Genomic DNA, 18,773 nt, shown 5'->3' with positions numbered 1-18,773 from the left:
AGTGAATAGGAGGCTGGGCCTGCACGCGGGGAAACCCAAGTCAAGTCCGACACTTAGCATTATGTGACCTTGCACAAGTCTCTGACCTAACCTCCTGCCCTCAGTCTGCCGGTCTGTAAAATGGATGTTATAGCAGCAGCGTCTCCCTCAGGATTGTTGGATGCGCTGCATTAAAGCGCTAGACAAAGGCTGGCCATCATTTGCAGAGATATTTGTAAAGCTCAGGGCAAGGGCCAGTCGTTATTTTTTATGATCCGAACTTCCGCCTGTTCAGATCCATAGGAGTGGGGGTGGGCTCTGAGAGGCCCCGAGAGCTGCTGAGGGCTCACGCGCTCCCGCACACACACGTGCACCAGCTCAGGTCACGACGACTGGACCAGGGCTCTGGCATCAGTCACGAGCGCTCCCTCGCTTGGGTTCCGGTTGCTATGGGAACGAACGCCCCCTCTAGGAACCCGCAAGCCTGCAGGGGGCGTGGCTCCGCATTGGCCCGCCCCCGTGCCGGAGGCTCCAAAGGCGCAGCCGCAGCCGGCCCGGGGGCGGAGTCCGACATCCCAAAGCGGCGGCTTCTGGAGGGCAGGCATGGCGGGGAGCCCGGAGGAGGTGGCCTGGCTGACGCGGGCCGTGCAGGCCCTCGGGTAAGGGCTGGGCAGCGGCGCGCTCGGGGTGGGCGCGGGCGGCCAGAGGCACCCGCCGGAGCCGGCCCGCCTCACCTCCGCCCCTTTCCCGGGGCAGGTGCGCGGCAGACTTCCCGGGGCAGGAGCCCGGGCCGGAGGCGGAGGCGGAGGCGGGAGCGCGGTTAGCGGAGGCCGCGGCCCGCGGAGCGTCGTGCGCCCACTTCCGAGCCCTGTGCGCACGCCTGGCTGCCCAGCTCGGCGCGCTGGGGGCCTTGAAGGAAGGCGCGGCCCTGAGCGCCGGGGACGCCGACGGTGAGCGGAGCCCGGGCTGCGGGATCGGGAGGGGCCGGGCCGCCGGAGGGGGAGGGGCGTGGCCCGGCGGCGGGCACGTGGCTAGCCGTGGGAAGCCCCGCCCAACTCTCAGCGGCTCCTCCCCCGCAGGCCCCGAAACGGAGGACTGCTTCCTGCTGGAGCTGAGCGACCTGCTGCGGGAGCTGCACTGCCCGGACCGGGCCCTCACGACGGGGAACCCCACGGCTCGGCTCCGGGACCCCGGCAGCAGCCTGCGCCTGCTTCGTGAGGGACTGGGGGGCTGGGAACGGTGGGAGGGGCGGGGTTAAAGTATGGGCGGGGCTGCGTGCTCAGGGACCAGCCCGTTGAGGGGGAGGGATTAGAGTTCGGAGGCTGGGACTCAGGGGGCGGGGTCTGAAGGCGCTGGGAGGTAAAGGGGCGGGGCCGGAGGAGCAGACCCCCTGTTCCCGCATGCCCAGCTTTTGGCATCCTGTTGCCCTCTCAGGCTTTCTCCTTTCCGAGCTCCAGGCAGCTCGGCTCCTGAGCCTGCGCGGCCCCGCCGCCCCCTCCCATGCTGAGGCTCAGGAGGAAGCTCAGGGGGAGCTGGCCTTGACTCTGCAGGCTCTGGGGATGCCGCAGCCGGAGCCAGGGACCCCCGCCAGCCAGCTGCTGCGAGACGTCCATGCCAAGGTGGGGGCTCCCTGGGCTGAGCTTCCCTTCGCCAGCCTCCTTCCTGCCCACTTCTTCCCAGGCCCTTCCCCACGTTCCGCGCCCACTTTGTGATTGGCCATTTCCTCCCTGCCCTCATCTCTCCACGTGGGACTGAGCCAGGGTCTGTGCTCTCCTGCGGGCCCAGCTCTCTTCCTTGGCTCCCCCTCAGCATGAACGAGCACAGGGAACTTCACGTGAAAGAGGAAGGGGCAGAGTTCTTCTCCCCTAGTTTTTTTTCCCCCTTTCCCACCTAGCAACCTCTCTTTCCCCCACTTCTAGATCTCCGACTTGCTTCCTTCACTGCCCCCCGGACACCTGGACCCCCTCCTCACTCAGCCTCTGGATACCCCCCGATGGGTATGAGAGACTCCCGCTTTCTGGGATAGGGATGGCAAAAGGGGGTGAGAGAAGGGTGAGCAAATAGAGGTGCGGCCCCGCACTGGGAGGCGGAGGTAAGAGCTGACTGGCCAATCCCCTGCACAGGAGGCCCTGAGTAACCTCTCCAGCTGCCTGCAGGACCAGTACTGCTACCGCCGCCGGCTCATGCTGACCAGGCTGGATCTCACAGCGTCTGCCTTCCACTGGACAGAGAGGGCCCAGGTGGGTAGTGTGAGCATCACAGGAGGAGGGCCCGCTTACTCAGCACCCTCAAGGTCTGTATCGAAACAGTCTTAGAGTCCTGGGTTCTTAGAATATGAGAACTGGAAGGGACCTTGGAGCTGACCTCGCTCCCTCTTGCATTTTACATAAGGGGAAACTGAGGTCCTGAATGATAGTAGTGTGGAATGGGGCAGAACTAATAAAAGAACCTTGCTGTTGGGGCTTGGGACCACCGGAGTTGCTCTCCCAGCCTGGTTTTCTTCCCCCCCAGACCCAGGGTACTGCCATGACAAACGTCTTGAAGCCCCTACGGCAGGGGTTGGCCCCTGAGTCTGACATCTCCCTTGCCCACGTCTTGGCTTCCCGGGCTGACCTCTCCCGACTGGTTCCGGCCTCAGGCCGGGCGGCCCGTCTTGTCACTTGCTGCCCCATCAATAAGGTGCTGATGGGCCCGGTCCCTGACCGAGGGGGCCGGCCCAATGAGCTGGAGGCCCCTATGCCCACCTGGCAGAGCCGTAGGGAGGGTGGACACCAACGCTGGGCACGGAAGAAGAAAAGACGGTGAACGGATGCTGCTACCCTCCCAGGGCCCATCGGGAGACCTCTGTCACGGGGGGAGGAGTGGCCCAAAGGACCACAGGATTTGCATCCAGTTCCCTCTGGTTCTCATACTCACCAAAGCCAAGATTTCTGGAAAAATAGATTTAATTTACAATATCTGCATCCCGTGTTTTTGCCTGTGGCTGGGGCAGGATGGGGAGGGGGGAAATGAGATTAAGGCTTTGGGTTTTGTCTCCAAAGTCACGTTTCCGTGTTGAGTCAGCACCATCCAGCTCCAGCACCAGTTGTCTGGGATCCTGTGGGCACATGGAAGGCCCCGAGGGCAGAAGCGCCCTGCCCAAGTGCTCTGGCATCGATCGGGGCCCCCAGTCGCAGTCTGTCCATCCCCTCGTCTCCCTCCCCCTCCTTCTTACCAGTTGTGTCTCCTATAGCACAGGGGTAGGGGCCTTGTCTGAGGTGGCCCCATTCAGGGCAGACTCGGTTTGGGTCCAGGCGTGACGGAGGTTGGCTCTCTTTTGGGTCCCAGAAGGTGATGGGTAAGGGGAGCTGTCTTCAGAACCTAAGAAGGGAGGAAGCGGGGTCTCGAGAGGCTTCCCTGCAGCCTTCAGTTCCCTGCCCAGGATTCAGGGGTCCAATTCTTTCCATGCCCAAGGCCCCAGAACTAGGAACCAGGATCTCTTCAAAAAGGGGCCTCACCAGTGGTGGGGACTTCCTGTGGTGGAGGGAGCCCAGGAGGGCTGGCTCCCACCTTCTTCTTGCACTCCACCTCCACTCTATCCTTGCAGTGTCTGTGACAGCAGAGCCCGCAGTCTGGGAGAGAAGGAAGGAGGGCTGGTCATAGAGGCCAGGGCCCAGAAGTACCCTTTGCCCCCTTCCCTCACCATCACTCACCTCGGCAGCGGTAGCCCTGCTTGGTGACTCCCCAGAGCTGAGGAGAGAGCAAATGAAGGAGGGAGGGTTACTTGGCCAGTGGAGGGAGACAGTAAGGGCTCCAGAGGTGGCTGAGCTTGGAGGCATCTTCCTCCTGCTCCCCACCTTATGCATGTTTAAGGGATGAAAGCTGCCCCAGAGGTTTGTTCTCTATGGATCTCCCTCTCCCAAGGCAGCTTGACACCTACTGGCTCTACTTGCCTAGAACGCTGACAGAGTAGTGACATGACAAACTATCAGGCTTTTAATCCCCATCTTTCTGGCCCCAAGGCTAGCCTTCTGTCCCTCTTGCACATTATTTACGTTTATTTTGGCAATGTTAGACAGGGAGGGTAGTAAGCCAGGTCCCCAGTTAAGGGGGGACAGCAGCAGTGGGTCCTTAGGGCCTGGACATTGGGGTCTTCGGAGTAGGCTTGGGGCAGGAGGACTCAAATTGCAGACCTGAGGCCTTAAAGAATATCCCATCTGACCCACCTGGGGAAACTATCCTGGAACTTACCAAGGAAGTTAGTATTTAGGACTGAGAACCAGGGCGGGGAGACAGAGACTTGGGTTCCCTAGGAAGCTGAACATCTGGTCCCTAGGGTGTGATTAATGGAGGGGACGGGGCACCTTCAGCCTCAGACAAGTGGGCAGGGGGTAGTGGGATGGGACAGGTGAGGCGCGGGGAGAGGAAGGGGAGATGTGCTTACAAAGCCACTGCAACTGCCACAGAACGTGGGCTTCTTGAAAGTGACCTCATGGAAGGGGTGTAGAAAGGACAGGCCCAGCTTGGCGCAGATAGCACTGGCCCGAAGCAGGTAAGCTGTCAGCTCCTCCTGGCTGAAGGGACCGTCACTGGGCGAGTCAGGATAAAAAAAGGTCCAAGTCAAAGAATTTTCCCTTGGGCCCAGATATCCGGGCACCCCTCAAGGACCCCAAAGCCCAGCCTCCTTCACTTGAGTAAGGGCCCCTTATATTCACATCCCTCAATCCTTCCCCCTTCCCCCCCACCCCCTCAAAGGGACCTTGGTCTGTGCCTCACCCCTGTCGAGGAGGTGGATGGAGACCATGGCAGGCAAAGGGAAAACTACTGGACAGACGTTCAAAGTCTTCTTGCGAGATGGTGCCCCGGCCTTCTGGATCATAGTTCTTGAAAACAGACTGTAGAAGGAAGGGACCCAGGCTGCCAGTCTGAATACACCCCGCTTTTACCACTCCCCTCCCCTCAGTAAATGCATAGTTGGTGCCTCACCTCCACCAACTGTTCCACATGTCGACTCAAGGTGATCCTGTCAGGCTTGGGGGCTACTCCTGGAGCCCACTCCACTACAAGGGGTGCTTTGAAGGGGGAGGGGGGCTGCAGAGAGGGACACAGGGAGATATTAGCCCTGGAAGGCAAGGTCTGAGGGTTTAGAGTTCAGAGGTCTAGGATACATGGTGGGGGTTGGGGGAAGAGGAAAGGGCTGTTCTCACCAGAGTCTTGGGGCATCGGGGCTCCCGGACATAGGAAAGTTCATAAATCTCATCTTCGGTGTAGAAGAGATCTAGGGACAACTGGAGGAAAGGTGGGGGGGCGTCAGACCGTGCCCTCGTGCCCATAGCTGAGCCCCTCGGCTCCTTCCTGCTGCCTGAGGCCCTGCTCTGGCCACCTGGCTTCCCGTCTGCCCCTTCCCCCTTGTGCTTCTGTGAGACTCAGTGCCCAAAGTGGCATGGTGGCATTGGCATTAGCTGCTTGGCCCGGGGATCCCTCACTGTGCTTCCAGCATCAGCCCTCACTTTTTTACATTTTCTTGTCTCAGTTCTGACCATTTGTGTGGAAGTCAAGGTCCATGCTCCCTAGGCTCCCTCCCTCCTCCTCATAGTGGGGGAGCTGAGGCAAAGGGAAAGGGCCCTCGTCCTGCCCCCCAGTCCTCCCGCACCGTGAGCAGATGCAGCAGGTCCTGGTTGACGCCACCAGGAGGGCTCTGGGCCTGGAGAGCTCTGAGCTCTTGCAGCCGAATGTAGAGGCTGTTGAGCTTGGCCACGTGGAGCTGCCCTCCCGGAAGGTGGTCTGGCATGGCTTGGTGCAGCGAGACGAGATCCTTCAAATGGACACCCAGGATAGGCAGGTGGAAGCCTGAGCAGCTGGCCCACGCCCGACGATAGAGGGCGTAGTTGTTGTGGGAACTCAGGAGTTCTGTCAGCTCTAACAGGGTCTGAGGGTCAGAAAACAACCAGAGGGGGCATGGCGGGGACTGGAGAGGTAGAGCTGGTCCTGAGGACCCAGGGAGGCCTCTGAGAGACCACCCACCTCCTCTTACTAAGGGGGAAACTGAGGTCAGAAGGGAAAGGATTTCATGCCCTGAGGGCCCAGGGAGGCCTCTGAGAGACCACCCACCTCCTCTTACTAAGGGAAAAACTGAGGTCAGGAGAAGGGAAAGGATTTCATGCCCTGAGGGCCCAGGAAGGCCTCTCAGAGACCACCCACCTCCTCTTACTAAGGGGGAAACTGAGGTCAGAAGGGAAAGGATTTCATGCCCTGAGGGCCCAGGGAGGCCTCTGAGAGACCACCCACCTCCTCTTACTAAGGGAAAAACTGAGGTCAGGAGAAGGGAAAGGATTTCATGCCCTGAGGGCCCAGGAAGGCCTCTCAGAGATCACCCTCTTACTAAGGGGGAAACAAGCCAGGAGAGGGGAAAGGATTTCATGCCCTGATCCTAAGGCCCAGAGAGTCCCTCTCTTACTAAGGAAGAAATAGGCCAGGAGAGGGAAAGGACTGGGCCAAGGTTGCCCAATGAATCGGGAGCAGCTGGGACTCAAGGATAGAGAGGAAACCGCACCCCATTTTTTGTGGGACTGGGGGAGACCAGGAGCACATGGGCATCCGTGCCCAGGGAGAACGGGGGCAGAGAGGGTATCCTGGGGCAGGTCTGGTTGCTCACTTTGGTGCTGTCGGGGCTCAGATGTGCATGGGAATCCTTGAGCCGGGAGATGGCACTGTGGCACAGGCCACCAGTCACTGCCATGAGCGTGTTAAAGTTCTGCAGCTGCCGCAGCCTCTGAGAAAGGAAGTGAAGATGTAGCACAGATTGGGGGAGGGTCAGACCGGGGTGTACAGACTGGAGGCGAGAGCCAGGCAGGTGTTGGGGGCTGGGGGGGATAGTCCCTCTTAGTATGGGGGGAAGTGTACTACATTTGGAAAGAGGTGAATCTGGATTCAACTGGGGATGAGCCTGAGCACATCATTAATTCCTATTCACCTCAGTTCCTCATGTGTTAAATGGGGACCCGCTGGAAAAAGGAAATGGCAAACCACTTTGGCAAGAAAACCCCATAGATGAATGATGTCCATGGGACACATAGAATTGGACGTTGCTGAATGACAATTTTGAGTTCAGAATCTCAATTCTGCCACTGTGTCACCTGTGTGACTTTGGGCCGGACTTCAGCTTTCTGAGCCTCAGTTTCCTTATTTGTAAAGTGAGGGAATTAAACTAGAAAGCCTTCTAGTCTTCCCTTTTCTCCCTACTTTAAATCTGTGAATCTATAAACTCTTGTTATAAAATTGGGAGTGGATGGGGGCTGTGGGAAGTTAAAAGCAGATGGACTCAGGGATGGCCCCAAAATTCTCAAGGAGATGGAGCCAGGGCCTGGTACAATCGGGGATGATGATGCTTTGGAGGACCGAGAACATACAGGGTGGCTGGGAGAGGGACCTCACCTGGGCCACGTGGATGAACTTGTCAAGCACCTGGGCTCTCTGCGATGGGCTGGGCCGGCTCAGGACCATGACCTGTACCCATCTGGACACGCTGTTGGTGAGCCCTACAGAGCCCTCCAGGGTTGGACAACCTCGGACTGTGCCATGGAGTACATAGCCTCGCAGGTCCTGCAGCTGGGGAGAAAAGTTCAGGAACGTCCTGACCCCATGCACGGAGCTACCCCAGAGGCTCAAAGTGGAGGCAGTTGTCTAGGTCTTACCTTAGTCCATAAGCATTAGAACCACCACCCCTCTTTCCAGCCCTAACGCCCATGGGACCTCCGTAGCTCTGTCTTAGGGTACAAGAAATCAACGCACCAGAGTATTCGAACTCCAGCCCTCACCAGTGGAGCTTCCTCTCCCCTTCCTGCTAGGTCTCAGCCCTAGGCCTCACCAGTGGAGCTTCCTCTCCCCTTCCTGCTAGGTCTCAGCCCTAGGCCTCTGTCTATGACTTCTAGAGGGGATACCCGTCCCTCTCACAATCCCTCACTCCCAGAAGGCAAAGCACGGTCTCTCGCATCTTCTCCTCTGACAGGCCTGCCTCAGGACCAACTCAGCCAAACCCCACCCCAAGTCTCTACTTCCTTCACATCCATGTCTTAGATTTCAAGTATCCCGATTATTCCTTCATCTCAACATTTACTAGTCAAGTAAGCATGAGGCTTCAGATTCAAAGGGACCTAATTCTTTATATATATATATATTTTTTTTTTCCTTTTTCCTGAGGCTGGGTTAAGTGACTTGCCCAGGGTCACACAACTAGGAAGTATTAAGTGTCTGAGCCCATATTTGAACTCAGGTCCTCCTGAATTCAAGGCTGGTGCTCTATCCACTGCGCCACCTAGCTGCCCCCAAAGGGACCTAATTCTTGCTTCCAGAAGTTTGCTAAGCCCACCACCCTCTGCGTCTGCCTCTAGGCCTTGTCTAGAACCTGAGTCCTGGGGCCCACCCAGGTTTGACCATTGAATCCCCTTGTTTCTTGTCCCCCGCCTTGACCACTGACTCATTCTCCCTCAAAGCTGTTTCTGGATGCAAGCATCTAGGGCCTTCAACTTGGACCTCTGTCTCTTCCCTATATTAAACTTTCTCAAGGTCCATGTGAACAGACCCGGGTCTCCCTCTCTCTCCGAGACACTCATCTGTCCAAGGAGCTCACCGTGATTGCTCGGAAAGCCCTGAACTCCAGGTCCGTGAGATGCTCTGCCAGCTCCCCTGTCTGCAGGTGGTCAAAGATGAGGGACACCTTGCGTTTCTTCCCCAGCCCTGGGCTGTTGGGTGGGGGGACGGGTCCCTCTGGGGGACTCAAGCTGAGGAGGGAATAAAAGGGGGTGAATGATTCAAGAAGAAGGAACATATAAGGGAGAGATGCCAGAAAAAAAACAGATGGGGGAGAGATATTGCAGAGAGGGGTTGGGATACCGGAAGAGAGAAAAGATGGTGATAAACCCCTCACCTCCAAGTGGGGGTCCCCAGGCATCTCTGGGCCGCATTGCCCTCCTGCCTCACCAACTCCCAGAACTTGCTGATGATTTCATCCAGCTGGGGTTCCAGGTGCAGGGCCTCGGGGAATTGCCCCATCCAGTACCTGAGGGAGAGGGTCACATCAGGAGACGTCTCCGGAAGGGAGGCAAAGGTCATTTCTGGGAGCTGGTGATGGGGGGTTAAGAGTTCCTGCTGCTTGGAAGGATCGTTTAGTCTAGTTTCATTTACTTGACAGGATCGGAAAATAAGGGCCAAAGGCTTAAAGCAAGACAATCTTGAGGTGTGTGTGGGGGCGGGGGCAGGGGGTATCTGACAGCTGGATACTCCCCTGGGATGCCTCTGGGAGGAAGGTTGGGGCTGGATTTAGTGGAGCAGGCTCGGTGCTAAGGCATATTGTGGGGTTATCTGTGATTGGCCAGGATGTTGTAGGAGTTATCTGTGATTGGCCAGGATGTTGTGGGACTGCTCTGTGATTGGTCAGGATGTTGTGGCACTTATCTATGATTGGTAAGAATGTGCCCTGAGCCCCAGGGTCTTACCTGACTAGGTTACAGATCTGCAGCCGTCTCTGCTCTTGTCGGTCTCCTTTAGCCTCCTGGTACGTGAATCTGTTAAGGGTCCTCCCACGGCAGCTTCCACTCCCCCCCACTTCAGTCCTGGCCACCCCGCCCCTCCCTCTCTAGCCCCGCCGCCGCTCCCCGGGAGGATATATGCTGAGCAGGCGCTGGGCGAGGTCGGCCGAGGACAGCACCCAGCTGTGCATGGTCAGGGCCATGTTGAGCATGTGGTCCCCTCGGCACAGTCCCCCGGCGGTGTCTGCATCAATCAGGGGCGAGAAGGACGGGGCGGGGGCGGGGGGGAGTCACCGAGCACAAGGAGGCTCACGGGGTGATTATCCCGCCCTTAAAGGCCAAGTCCCCCCTTCGCTGCCCAGGTGGGGAGGCTCAGGGCCAGGGAGAAACTGGACTAGCCACGTGGTTGTCTGATTCTGAGCCCAGGGTGCTGCCCATCACCCACCCTCTTGGGCGTCAGGGGAGCCGGGAGGCCGGCGGGTCAGAGAGCAAAGGGCGTTACATATACAGCTAGTGAAGTAAAAGGGTCAGAGGTAACAGCAGCAGCAGCAGCAGCGCGCATTTATATAGTGCTGACTGTGTGCCAGTCTCTGGGCAAAGTACTGTACGATTATGACAATCCTGGAAGTAGGTGTTATTATCCCCACTTTACAGATTAGGACACAGAGGCAGAGATTAAGTGACTCGCCAGAATGACCCACAAATAAGTGTCTGAGGTCACAGTTGAACAGAATTCCCGACTCCAGGTCCGTGCTCTGTGGTGCCACCTGGTGGCCTGTGTAGAGTATAGGTTGGGGGAGTTCCCAGTGCAGTGGTGGCCACTTACCAAAGGAATGGATGCATTTCTCCAGTAATTCATCCAGGCTGCAGCCTCTGCTGAGGGGGCCCAGCGTCATGGAGGCCATGACCTTGTCGATCTCCCGGGGACTGGGGCAAGTCATGTGCCTGCGGCCCTGGCGGGCCCTCCCCCGGGCAGGTGCACTTCCCGAGCATTCCAAGTGAGCCTTCCTGCAGGCAGAGCCCTGGCATTACAGCGCAGCACACAGAGCCCCCCCCCTCCATCCCCCAGGCCCACTCAGGGTGCTCCCTAAGCCCCGCCTCCCTTTCACAGGACCCTGCTACTCCAGGCGTCGCTTCCTTCAGGCAGACCCTCAAGATTGCTCGGGACCACGCACCTACACTCTCCAGCCCAGGACCCCCCACCCCCCACTATAATGAACAGAGTGCCCAGACAGGGTGAGATGGAAGTCCAGATGTCTCATTTGCCCGTCTCCCCTTTAGCAGGATTCCAGGCATCTGGGCTGCCATCTGTGGGGAAGGGGATGAGGGAATTCTCAGTCACTGACTCCAGCTCCTCCGAGCTGGACTGAGTCCCTAGGGCTGAGGTAGCTTCAAGGAAAGGTTAAAAATAAACCTTCCAGCATGGAACAGAGGGGCCTCTGGGGAATGAAGGGGGGGGAGAAACTCAGGATGAGACCCACATGGAGGGGGAGACAGAGAAGGACAAAGAGGGAGAGGGAGAGCAGAGAGAGGACAGAAAAAGAGACAGAAGAAAGGGGCCGGGTGGGAAAAACACAAGGACAATAATGAAAAAAAGAATTGTGGACACTGATCACAGAACGTTAAGACCGGGACGAATTGTCTAGAACAAATCTGATGAGGGAACTGAGATCTAGAAAAGAAAGGCCTTGAGCAAAGCCAGGATTTATATCCAGGTGTCTTGGGGGGAAGAAGAAAAGATAGAGCCAGAGAAAGAAGAAACTGTCACAGGTTTTCTTTTAAACATGAATCCAGATTGAGAAAGCCTGTGAGGTGTCCAGTCAGTGCACAGCTCCTCCCAAGCACACACACCCTGACAAGTCCTAGGGTGTGAAGGCATCTGGGAGTGGCCCAGAACCTCAGCTCCTTCCCCTCGCCTGGCCTGGCTCCCCCACTAGCACCAGCAGAAGGGGAAGTACCTAAATCCTTTCCTTCTTCTGAAACCCACTTCCACCCCCTTTCCTTCTTACTGCCCATTTCTTACCTGCTTCCAGGCAGGTCTTTCCCTGTCCCTGGTCCTGGCCCATCTCTCTCAGAGGAGAGCAGAGCCCTGTAAAATTAGTGGTCAGGAGATCCAGCCAGCCCAAGTGCTGTGTGTCATACCCCCTGAGATCCCTAGGGCAACCTGGAGTTTCCAGCCCTGGGGAGAGCCCCAGGGACCCAAGTATACTAGATCTTCTCTTGCCCTACCCCTTGGGACACGGTGGTTTTCCAGGAGACTATTTTGGGGGTATCTTTGGGTGTGGAATTGGGTAGGAGGGAAACGGGCAGAGAGAGACAAACATACCAACATAGACAGATGGATCGAAATGACACAGAGTGATAATAATAACTCTCATTTCTAAAATGACATCAGGGTCATAAAGTGCTTCCTCACAAGAATTCTGGAAGGTGGAAAGTACAAATATCATCTTCACATTACAGGAAAGGAAACTGAGTTCTAGAGAAACTAGATGCCTAATATAAATTTTCATAGTTGATGTGAGAGAGAGGATTTTAATTTAATTTAGAGCTTACCAAATGTGAGATGTGAGAGATAGGATTTTAATTTAATTTTTTTTAATTTTTAAATTTAAAATTTTAATTTTAATTTAATTAATAGGATTTTAATTTAATTTAGAGCTTACCAAATCTAACTTCCTTAGAGACAGAAATAGAGATAGAGATGCAGATAGAGATAGAGAGATAATTCTGTAGAGTTAAGATTGGGGAAAGAGAGAGATGAGAGATCAATATCTTTTGTTTTGCTATTACCTTCATTCTCCTCCACAGAGAACCTTCCCCTTGTAGCAAAGATAAAAAAAGAGGAGAGAAAAAGCAATGCAGCTAAACCTGTCATAAAACAAGGATACCTAGCCATATATGAAGTAATGCACCTTTATTCTTCTCTCCACACACCCCCACCTCTACAAAAAAGCCAACCAGTGTGATTAAGTAGAAAGAGCTACTCATTTGAAGTGAGACCTGTGTTTGAATCCCAGATAAACTACTACCCTACTACTTGTGTTAATACTGACCTTACCTCTTAACTTCTTGGGACCTCAGTTTCCTCATTTATAAAATGAGGTAGTTGGACCAAATGACATATAAGGTTCCTTCGGGGTCTCCAATTCCTCATTTTGCAATTAAGGAAACTGAGATCTCAAGAGATGACATACTAAACTCAAGGAAAAGTTGAGTAGTTTGAATCTAGGTCCCTTTCTCCCTAAAATCTAGAAGTCTTTTCTCTATATCACAGACTTACAGTGTGATCTGAGTGCACACGTATGTGCTCACACACAGACACAGACACACACATGCAGGGCAATACAACTTTATAGGCAAGTGGTATCACAGTCACAATGTTACGCTCAGGAAGAGGGTTATAAATAACTGTTACACAAGATACAGAGTGACACAGTGCTACACATAAGTATATACAAAGAGGTCCACAGATTCTCAGATGGTGCAGAAACCAGGGAGATCCATGTTTATACTCATGAAGATAAATAGGCAATGGCTAGATTTATAGAGGTACAAAGTTACACATGGAGACAGAGTTACGGTGTTATAAACAGTTGCAGAGAGATAAAGTTGTATGTGGAGACTTACAGGGACAGTTTCTTTTTTTAAATTAAAACATTTTAATTTTCAAAACATATGCATAGATAATTTTCAACATTCATCCTTGCAAAACCTCGTATTCCAAAAAATTTCCCTCCTCCCCTAGATGGCAAGTAAATCAATAAATGTTAAAGATGTGCAATTCTTCCATACATATTTCCACAATTATCATGCTGCACAAGAAAAATCAGATCAAAAAGGAAAACAAAATGCAAGGAAACAACAAAAAAGTGAAAATACTATGTTGTAATCCCCACAGTCTTTTCTTAGAGAGTTTCAATGTTATAGAGATAGAAACAAAGTTACACTGGAGGCAAAGAGTTACAGTGCAACACACAATTACAGAAATAGAGAAATAAAGTTACACTTGAATAGTTACAATGTTAAACTCAGTTGCAGGGAAATAAAAAAAGTCATATAAGATACAATATTATAGACAGATACAAAGTTACACTGGAGACAGTTATAATGTTACAGAGATAAAAAGTTACCCATGGAGACAGTTAAAATGTTAAGACAGTTGCAGAGAAATAAAGTTGTATGTGGAGACAATTACAGGGACAATTTCAATCTTATATAGATAGATACAAAGTTACACTGAAGTTAGTTACAATGTTTTATATACAGTTATAGAGACAGATAAAAAGTTACCCATGAAGACACTTAACAATGTTAAACACAGTTGCAGAGATAGGAACACAATTACATATGGAATTACATTGTTGCTTGTGGAGGGACACAAAAAACAAGAATACCCAGGTTAATTGACTGTTCATCATTTTGGCATTAGCTGGTACCTTAATGATCATTTCATTGTGGAGGAGAAAGGCTCAGAAAGGAACAATGCTTTGCCTAAGATCACAGCCAACCCACATATGCGGCACCCCACCCTGCAGCCTAGGAGTCTTAAGGGGACCTAAACCTCCCATCTCTTCCTCCCACCCCATTTTCAATTGACTCGCCCCCAGAATGGCTTGAAGAACCCCTTCCTCTTCCTTAAGGGACTAGTTCTTAGAATATAAAGCACAGAATGTCAAAGCTAGGAATAGTCTTAGAACCAAAAATGACGAAGTTGGAAAAACCCTAGAATGGAGAGAATACCAGAACTGGTATGACCTTAGAATAAAGAATGCCAGAACCAAGAAAGAATGTGTTCTAAGGAAAGCTAGATTTCCTTAAAACATAGAATTTTCGGACTGGAAGGGACTTTAGAGGAGAGAATGTCAGAACTAGGAGGTACCTGGAGCATCCGATTTAACTCTTTTGACTTCCTCTCTTCTCCTCATCCCTCCTTTAAGGACATAGACCCTAAACTTTAGGCATTCTGGTTCTCCTTTTATCCTTAGCTAGATCACTTCCCTCCCCTCTGTCCTCCCTATAATCCCCCCCACCCCCAATAAGAGACAGATATAAAGAGAATGGGAGGGGCCTGAAGAACAGGAGGAAGGGAGTCAATAAGGAAGGAGGGGCAGGGGCCAGGGGATCCCCTCACCTCTTGCTTTCTTTCCGGTTCATGTTGCCCCCTAGGGAGGGAGGGGGAGGAGGTCTAGGCTCCTAGGTAGCCCAGGCTGGGTTGGGTGTCTCTGGGCCCCTCCCCCTCAGGCCCCCTCACAGCTTCTGGAGCCTGGGCTTTTTTCCTCCCGGTGAAAGAGGAACTGACCCCCTTCCCCCACTGCCTGTCAGAGAGAGAGGAAGAGACAGGGAGAGACCAGCCCCGGGTAGCCTGGGGGAGGGGGATCCTCTGAGGTTCTTGCAGTGTCCCTTTAGTTCCGCCTGGCTCTGCATTTCTGTCCCTCTCTCTTTTGATATCTATCTTATCTCTCTGTCTTTGCCTCGCTCTCTCTCTTTTTCCTCCGCAAACCCCCATTATCTCTGTCTCTTATGATCTCACTCTGACTGAGACATCGACTTTACCACCTGCTTCTTACAGATGTTCTTCGGGTCCTTTTCAGAGTGACTCCAGCTGTGCCCAAGAAGAAAGCAGATGCTGTCCCCCTCCTCCTCACTGATCTGTGTGGCTGTGGGGCTAGAGAGGAGTGGAGGAGCTGAGGTGGGCCTAGACCTTGAGGGAAGTTGGAAACACCCCCTCCTTGCTCCCAAGAGGAAAAAGTGAAAGGGATGGGTGGTTAAAACATGATGACTACAAGTGCTTGGAGAACCCGTAGGCTCCCCTCTTTCCTCTCCCATGACACAGCTGGGGAAGTGGTGCAGATGTGCTGAGTGAGGAAGGAAACTGGTTTCCTGAGTCTTCTGATGGGGGAGGGGGAGGAAATGAAGTCAGGCAGGGACCTGTATTGAGGTTTCCTACACCTCCCCAACACCCAACTCTATTACCCATAATACCTAGTGAGCATATTTGCATAAGAATACACACCTGTGCGCTTAGTGGTTCAGCCCAAGTCATGTGCCCCGTTTCCGGTGGGTGGGGCAAGGGCTCAGTGCCATGTAAATTATATGCAGATGAAGTTGTGTGTGTGTGCGTGTGTGCGTGTGTGTAACGCAAATTTAGGCAAATATATGTGTACCTTTAGGGGCCCGGAGCCTAGGACTCGGAAAGGGTGGGGAGGAGAGAGCCTAGATGACATCTAAGGAAATTTCTTCCTTCCAGAGACCTCAAATATGAGGAACTGAGGGGCGCCGGGAATGGGGTACCTGGTAGAACCCATCTGTCTAAAACCATCTCGGCTCCCGGCCCAAGAAGGGAAAGAGGAGCGGCAGGGCTACGGGGTGCAGGGGGCTAGGCCAATATTAGCCCCGCCCCCCAACTCCGAACCAGTAGGAGTCAGGGGGCGGACCCCAGGAGCCACACACCCCCATTCCCCCTCTCCGAGCCCTTTTCCCAGTGCCATCTCTGTCCTCCCCTTCCCAGCCACCCTCTCCAAGCGTCCGGCCCCTCGGTCCCACCAGCAGCCCCCCGGCCCCAGTCCTAGCCTCAACTCCTCGGGATCATGGGGGATGGAGGGGAGGGCGAGGATGACGTCCAGTTTCTCCGAACTGTGAGTATCTCTGGGGTGTCTGCCTCTAAGTTTCCGTGCGTCTTTTCTCAGCTCTCCGGGCTGCCTCCCAGGGTCCCCGAGGGTCTCGGCCTGTGGACGCCCTGTTTTTCCCAGGCCCTGTCCCCTCGCGTCTGCCGCCCATCCCTCGGGTTCCCTCTGTCTCCCAGTGTCTGGCATATGTCTCTGAGCGTCTCACTCGGTCCCTGACTGTGTCTGGGAGTCTCTGGCTCTAGGACTTGGGGGTGAGATGGGCATAGAGGAAACTCCTACGGCCTCCCTGGATTTGGGGGGAGGGTAATGCAAGGAAAGGCGTGCTCTCCCTGCGCCCCGGAACCGGGGTGCTAACGTGGTGGCCGCTTTAGCCCGGGACCACAGCTTCGCCTTAATGCCAGTTTCCCTGTCGGCTTAATTTAGCTTCCCCCTCTCGGCCTCGTTCTCCAGTTCCTGGCTCTGACCCACTTAACGTCCTGGGGTGAGGGGTGGAGAGGAGTCCTGGCTGGGGGAGCCTGGAGAAGTCCCGCCGTCCTCTCGCCAAGTTCCCCTCCCCCCCGGACGGAGTCTGGGGGTCTCTGGGGGGGAGGAACTCAATCTCTGGGCTCCCGGGTGTCCCTGGCGCTCCGTTCCCGGAACCCCCACGTCTCTGGGCCTCGCTCCCTCCCTCGAATAAAGGGAATGGGCGAGCTGGTCTGGAAGGCCGAGCTTGCCAAAGAGCCGAGGCCTTCCGCCTGTCTCTCGGTCTCCATCCTTGGGTCTCTCGTTGTCTCTGGGTCTCTCTCGATCTCTGCATGACAGAGCTTGGTCAGGCCAGGGCGGGGGCGGAGATGGGAATTTGGGGGAACAGGTGTGCTGCCCAGAATAGCTGGGGCTGCTGGTGGGGACGGGGGCGGGCAGCCAAGGGGGAGCGGGAGGGGGAGGGGGCGCTCCAAGGAGGATGAGAGTCGAGGTATCCCTGGCCCCTGCACCCCCCCTCCCCCTTCCGAGAGGCTGGCTCGGGTCTGTAGGGGTGGGGGGCGCCTTCATTACAACCCTTTACGCCTCCAGGCCGGGAGCCCTATCCCCACTCCCTCCCCAGGGCTCAGGAAAATGCTGACGGGGGCACCTTCTCAGCAGAAACCTAACCTTCCCTAAGCTGGAGAGGACGGGAGAAGGAAGGGTCCAATTTCTAGAAGGGGGAGCAGCCGGGGAGGGGACGCTGGGCAGAAGAGGTGTCAGGCGCTGTCGGGGGGGAGGATGGAAGGTTGCGGGGTGAGAGACAGAGACAGCTGCGCGGGCCCGCCCCGCCCCACCAGGGCTTCGACCCCTTCCAGCTCCAGAGCCCATTGGTACATTTCACAATCCCCGCTTCCCAGCCTCGGGCTCCGATTGGCTGGCCGGCCCGCTCGGGAGCTTCTGATTGGCGTGTTTACAATCAGTCATAAAATCCTGCTAAGCAGGACGAGGACTGGACCTTAAGAGGACTGGGTGAAGTCTCTCTGGGAGGGACTGGAGAAACCTCCAAACCTCCTTCACTTTAGGAAATACTTCCCCTGCCAAAGGCGGAGGGATTGGAGCGTTCTGGGGCATGGGCCTAGATCTAGAACTCGAACTTAGTGGCCACCTAAGCCAGCCCTCTCATTTTACAGACCAGGAAACTGAGGCTTAGGCTGAATCACTTATCTAAGGTCACAGTAGATAATGAGTGATAGAACGGGGGTTTGAACCAGGCCAGACCAAAGCCAGCGCTTATTCCCTAGACAAACATGTCCTTTCCCTTCTGCAACACCTTCCTGCCAACCGGCCCTTTCTCGCTTTTTGCCTAGTTCCAGACCCAGGCCACAGCTTTGCTCCTAGCTCTGATTCACTTAGCTGGAGAGGGGGTAATACTGGCTGTTGGGGAAGGGGCCTCTCTGGGGGACTGGTGGGGAGGCTGGCTGGCGGACTCTGGTGGAGGAAGCTAGTGAGGGGGACCTGGTGGAAGGATCTAGTATGGGGGCCTGGCTGGAGGGATCTGGCTGGAGGGATCTGGCTGGGGGGGAGGGAGCACTGCTAACTGGAGGGGTCTGGCTGGAAGAACCTGGTTGGGGGAGTCTGTGGGAACTCTGACTCAAGTTCTTCCCTTCAGCACAGGCCCTGAGGGTTTCTGTTGAAGTCTGGAAAGCCCTGAGGCGATGGCTTCCTCACTGGTTTCCCGGCTTCCCTTTCTTCTCATCCCAAAACTACCCAAGAAGCCACCATGGCAACCTTCCTTGCTTAGGCATTTACAGCCCTTCCCATTATGACTCCAATCTATCCTCCCAGACTAATTCCCCATTATTCCTCTTTATGCCTTCTACGTTCCACCAAAATGGTGTTCCCTGTGTGTACCATTGCATTCACCACCTCTATGCTATCACCCAAGCTGTGGCCCCTGCCTGGGATTCCATCTTCTCCCACCTCCACCTGGTAGAATGCTTACCTCTTTCTCTTGTAGGTGCCCTTTCCTAATCTCCCCCACGGTTAGGGGGGCAGCCCCCCTCCAACCAAAAAATTTTGTATTTAAATGATCAAAGGACTGAACCAGGGAAACATTTAGAACTAAAAAGGCTGTTCTAGACAATTCAGTCTAATGTCATTTTATTTTTTTTAGTTCATGAAAATCTATTTTCTTTTCCTCCCGCCCTCTCCCATTGGA

At 54.6% G+C, this 18,773-nt stretch overlaps 3 protein-coding genes across 3 annotated transcripts in view; 2 read left to right on the top strand and 1 right to left on the bottom strand.

Moving 5' to 3' along the window:
- Positions 1 to 507: 507 nt before the first annotated feature.
- Positions 508 to 2,936, top strand: FAM98C (family with sequence similarity 98 member C). The gene is made up of 7 exons (XM_074278700.1): positions 508 to 638; positions 736 to 929; positions 1,059 to 1,193; positions 1,414 to 1,598; positions 1,899 to 1,976; positions 2,103 to 2,219; positions 2,491 to 2,936. The coding sequence occupies exons 1-7, from the start codon at positions 583 to 585 to the stop codon at positions 2,782 to 2,784; spliced, it is 1,059 nt and encodes a 352-aa protein (XP_074134801.1). The 5' UTR covers positions 508 to 582; the 3' UTR covers positions 2,785 to 2,936.
- Positions 2,907 to 14,767, bottom strand: RASGRP4 (RAS guanyl releasing protein 4). The gene is made up of 17 exons (XM_074278698.1): positions 14,620 to 14,767; positions 10,312 to 10,493; positions 9,624 to 9,729; positions 9,453 to 9,515; positions 8,885 to 9,016; positions 8,588 to 8,738; positions 7,393 to 7,566; positions 6,614 to 6,730; positions 5,612 to 5,887; positions 5,166 to 5,246; positions 4,945 to 5,049; positions 4,735 to 4,853; positions 4,403 to 4,547; positions 3,672 to 3,708; positions 3,477 to 3,590; positions 3,194 to 3,339; positions 2,907 to 3,076 (listed from the first exon to the last, which is right to left on the bottom strand). The coding sequence occupies exons 1-16, from the start codon at positions 14,640 to 14,642 to the stop codon at positions 3,206 to 3,208; spliced, it is 1,959 nt and encodes a 652-aa protein (XP_074134799.1). The 5' UTR covers positions 14,643 to 14,767; the 3' UTR covers positions 2,907 to 3,076; positions 3,194 to 3,205.
- Positions 14,768 to 15,949: 1,182 nt separating this feature from the next.
- The window catches only part of RYR1 (ryanodine receptor 1), a gene marked incomplete in the record, with an annotated part of 85,448 nt that continues 82,624 nt past the window's right edge, over positions 15,950 to 18,773 (top strand). Inside the window, 1 exon segment of the mRNA XM_074277611.1 lies at positions 15,950 to 16,123. Coding sequence (XP_074133712.1) covers positions 16,076 to 16,123 — 48 coding nt within the window.

The sequence above is a fragment of the Sminthopsis crassicaudata genome, chromosome X, assembly GCF_048593235.1.
Source record: "Sminthopsis crassicaudata isolate SCR6 chromosome X, ASM4859323v1, whole genome shotgun sequence".
Lineage (NCBI taxonomy): Eukaryota > Metazoa > Chordata > Mammalia > Dasyuromorphia > Dasyuridae > Sminthopsis > Sminthopsis crassicaudata.
Note: the sequence above shows the minus strand (reverse complement) of the source record. Positions and strands in the feature narration are given on the sequence as shown.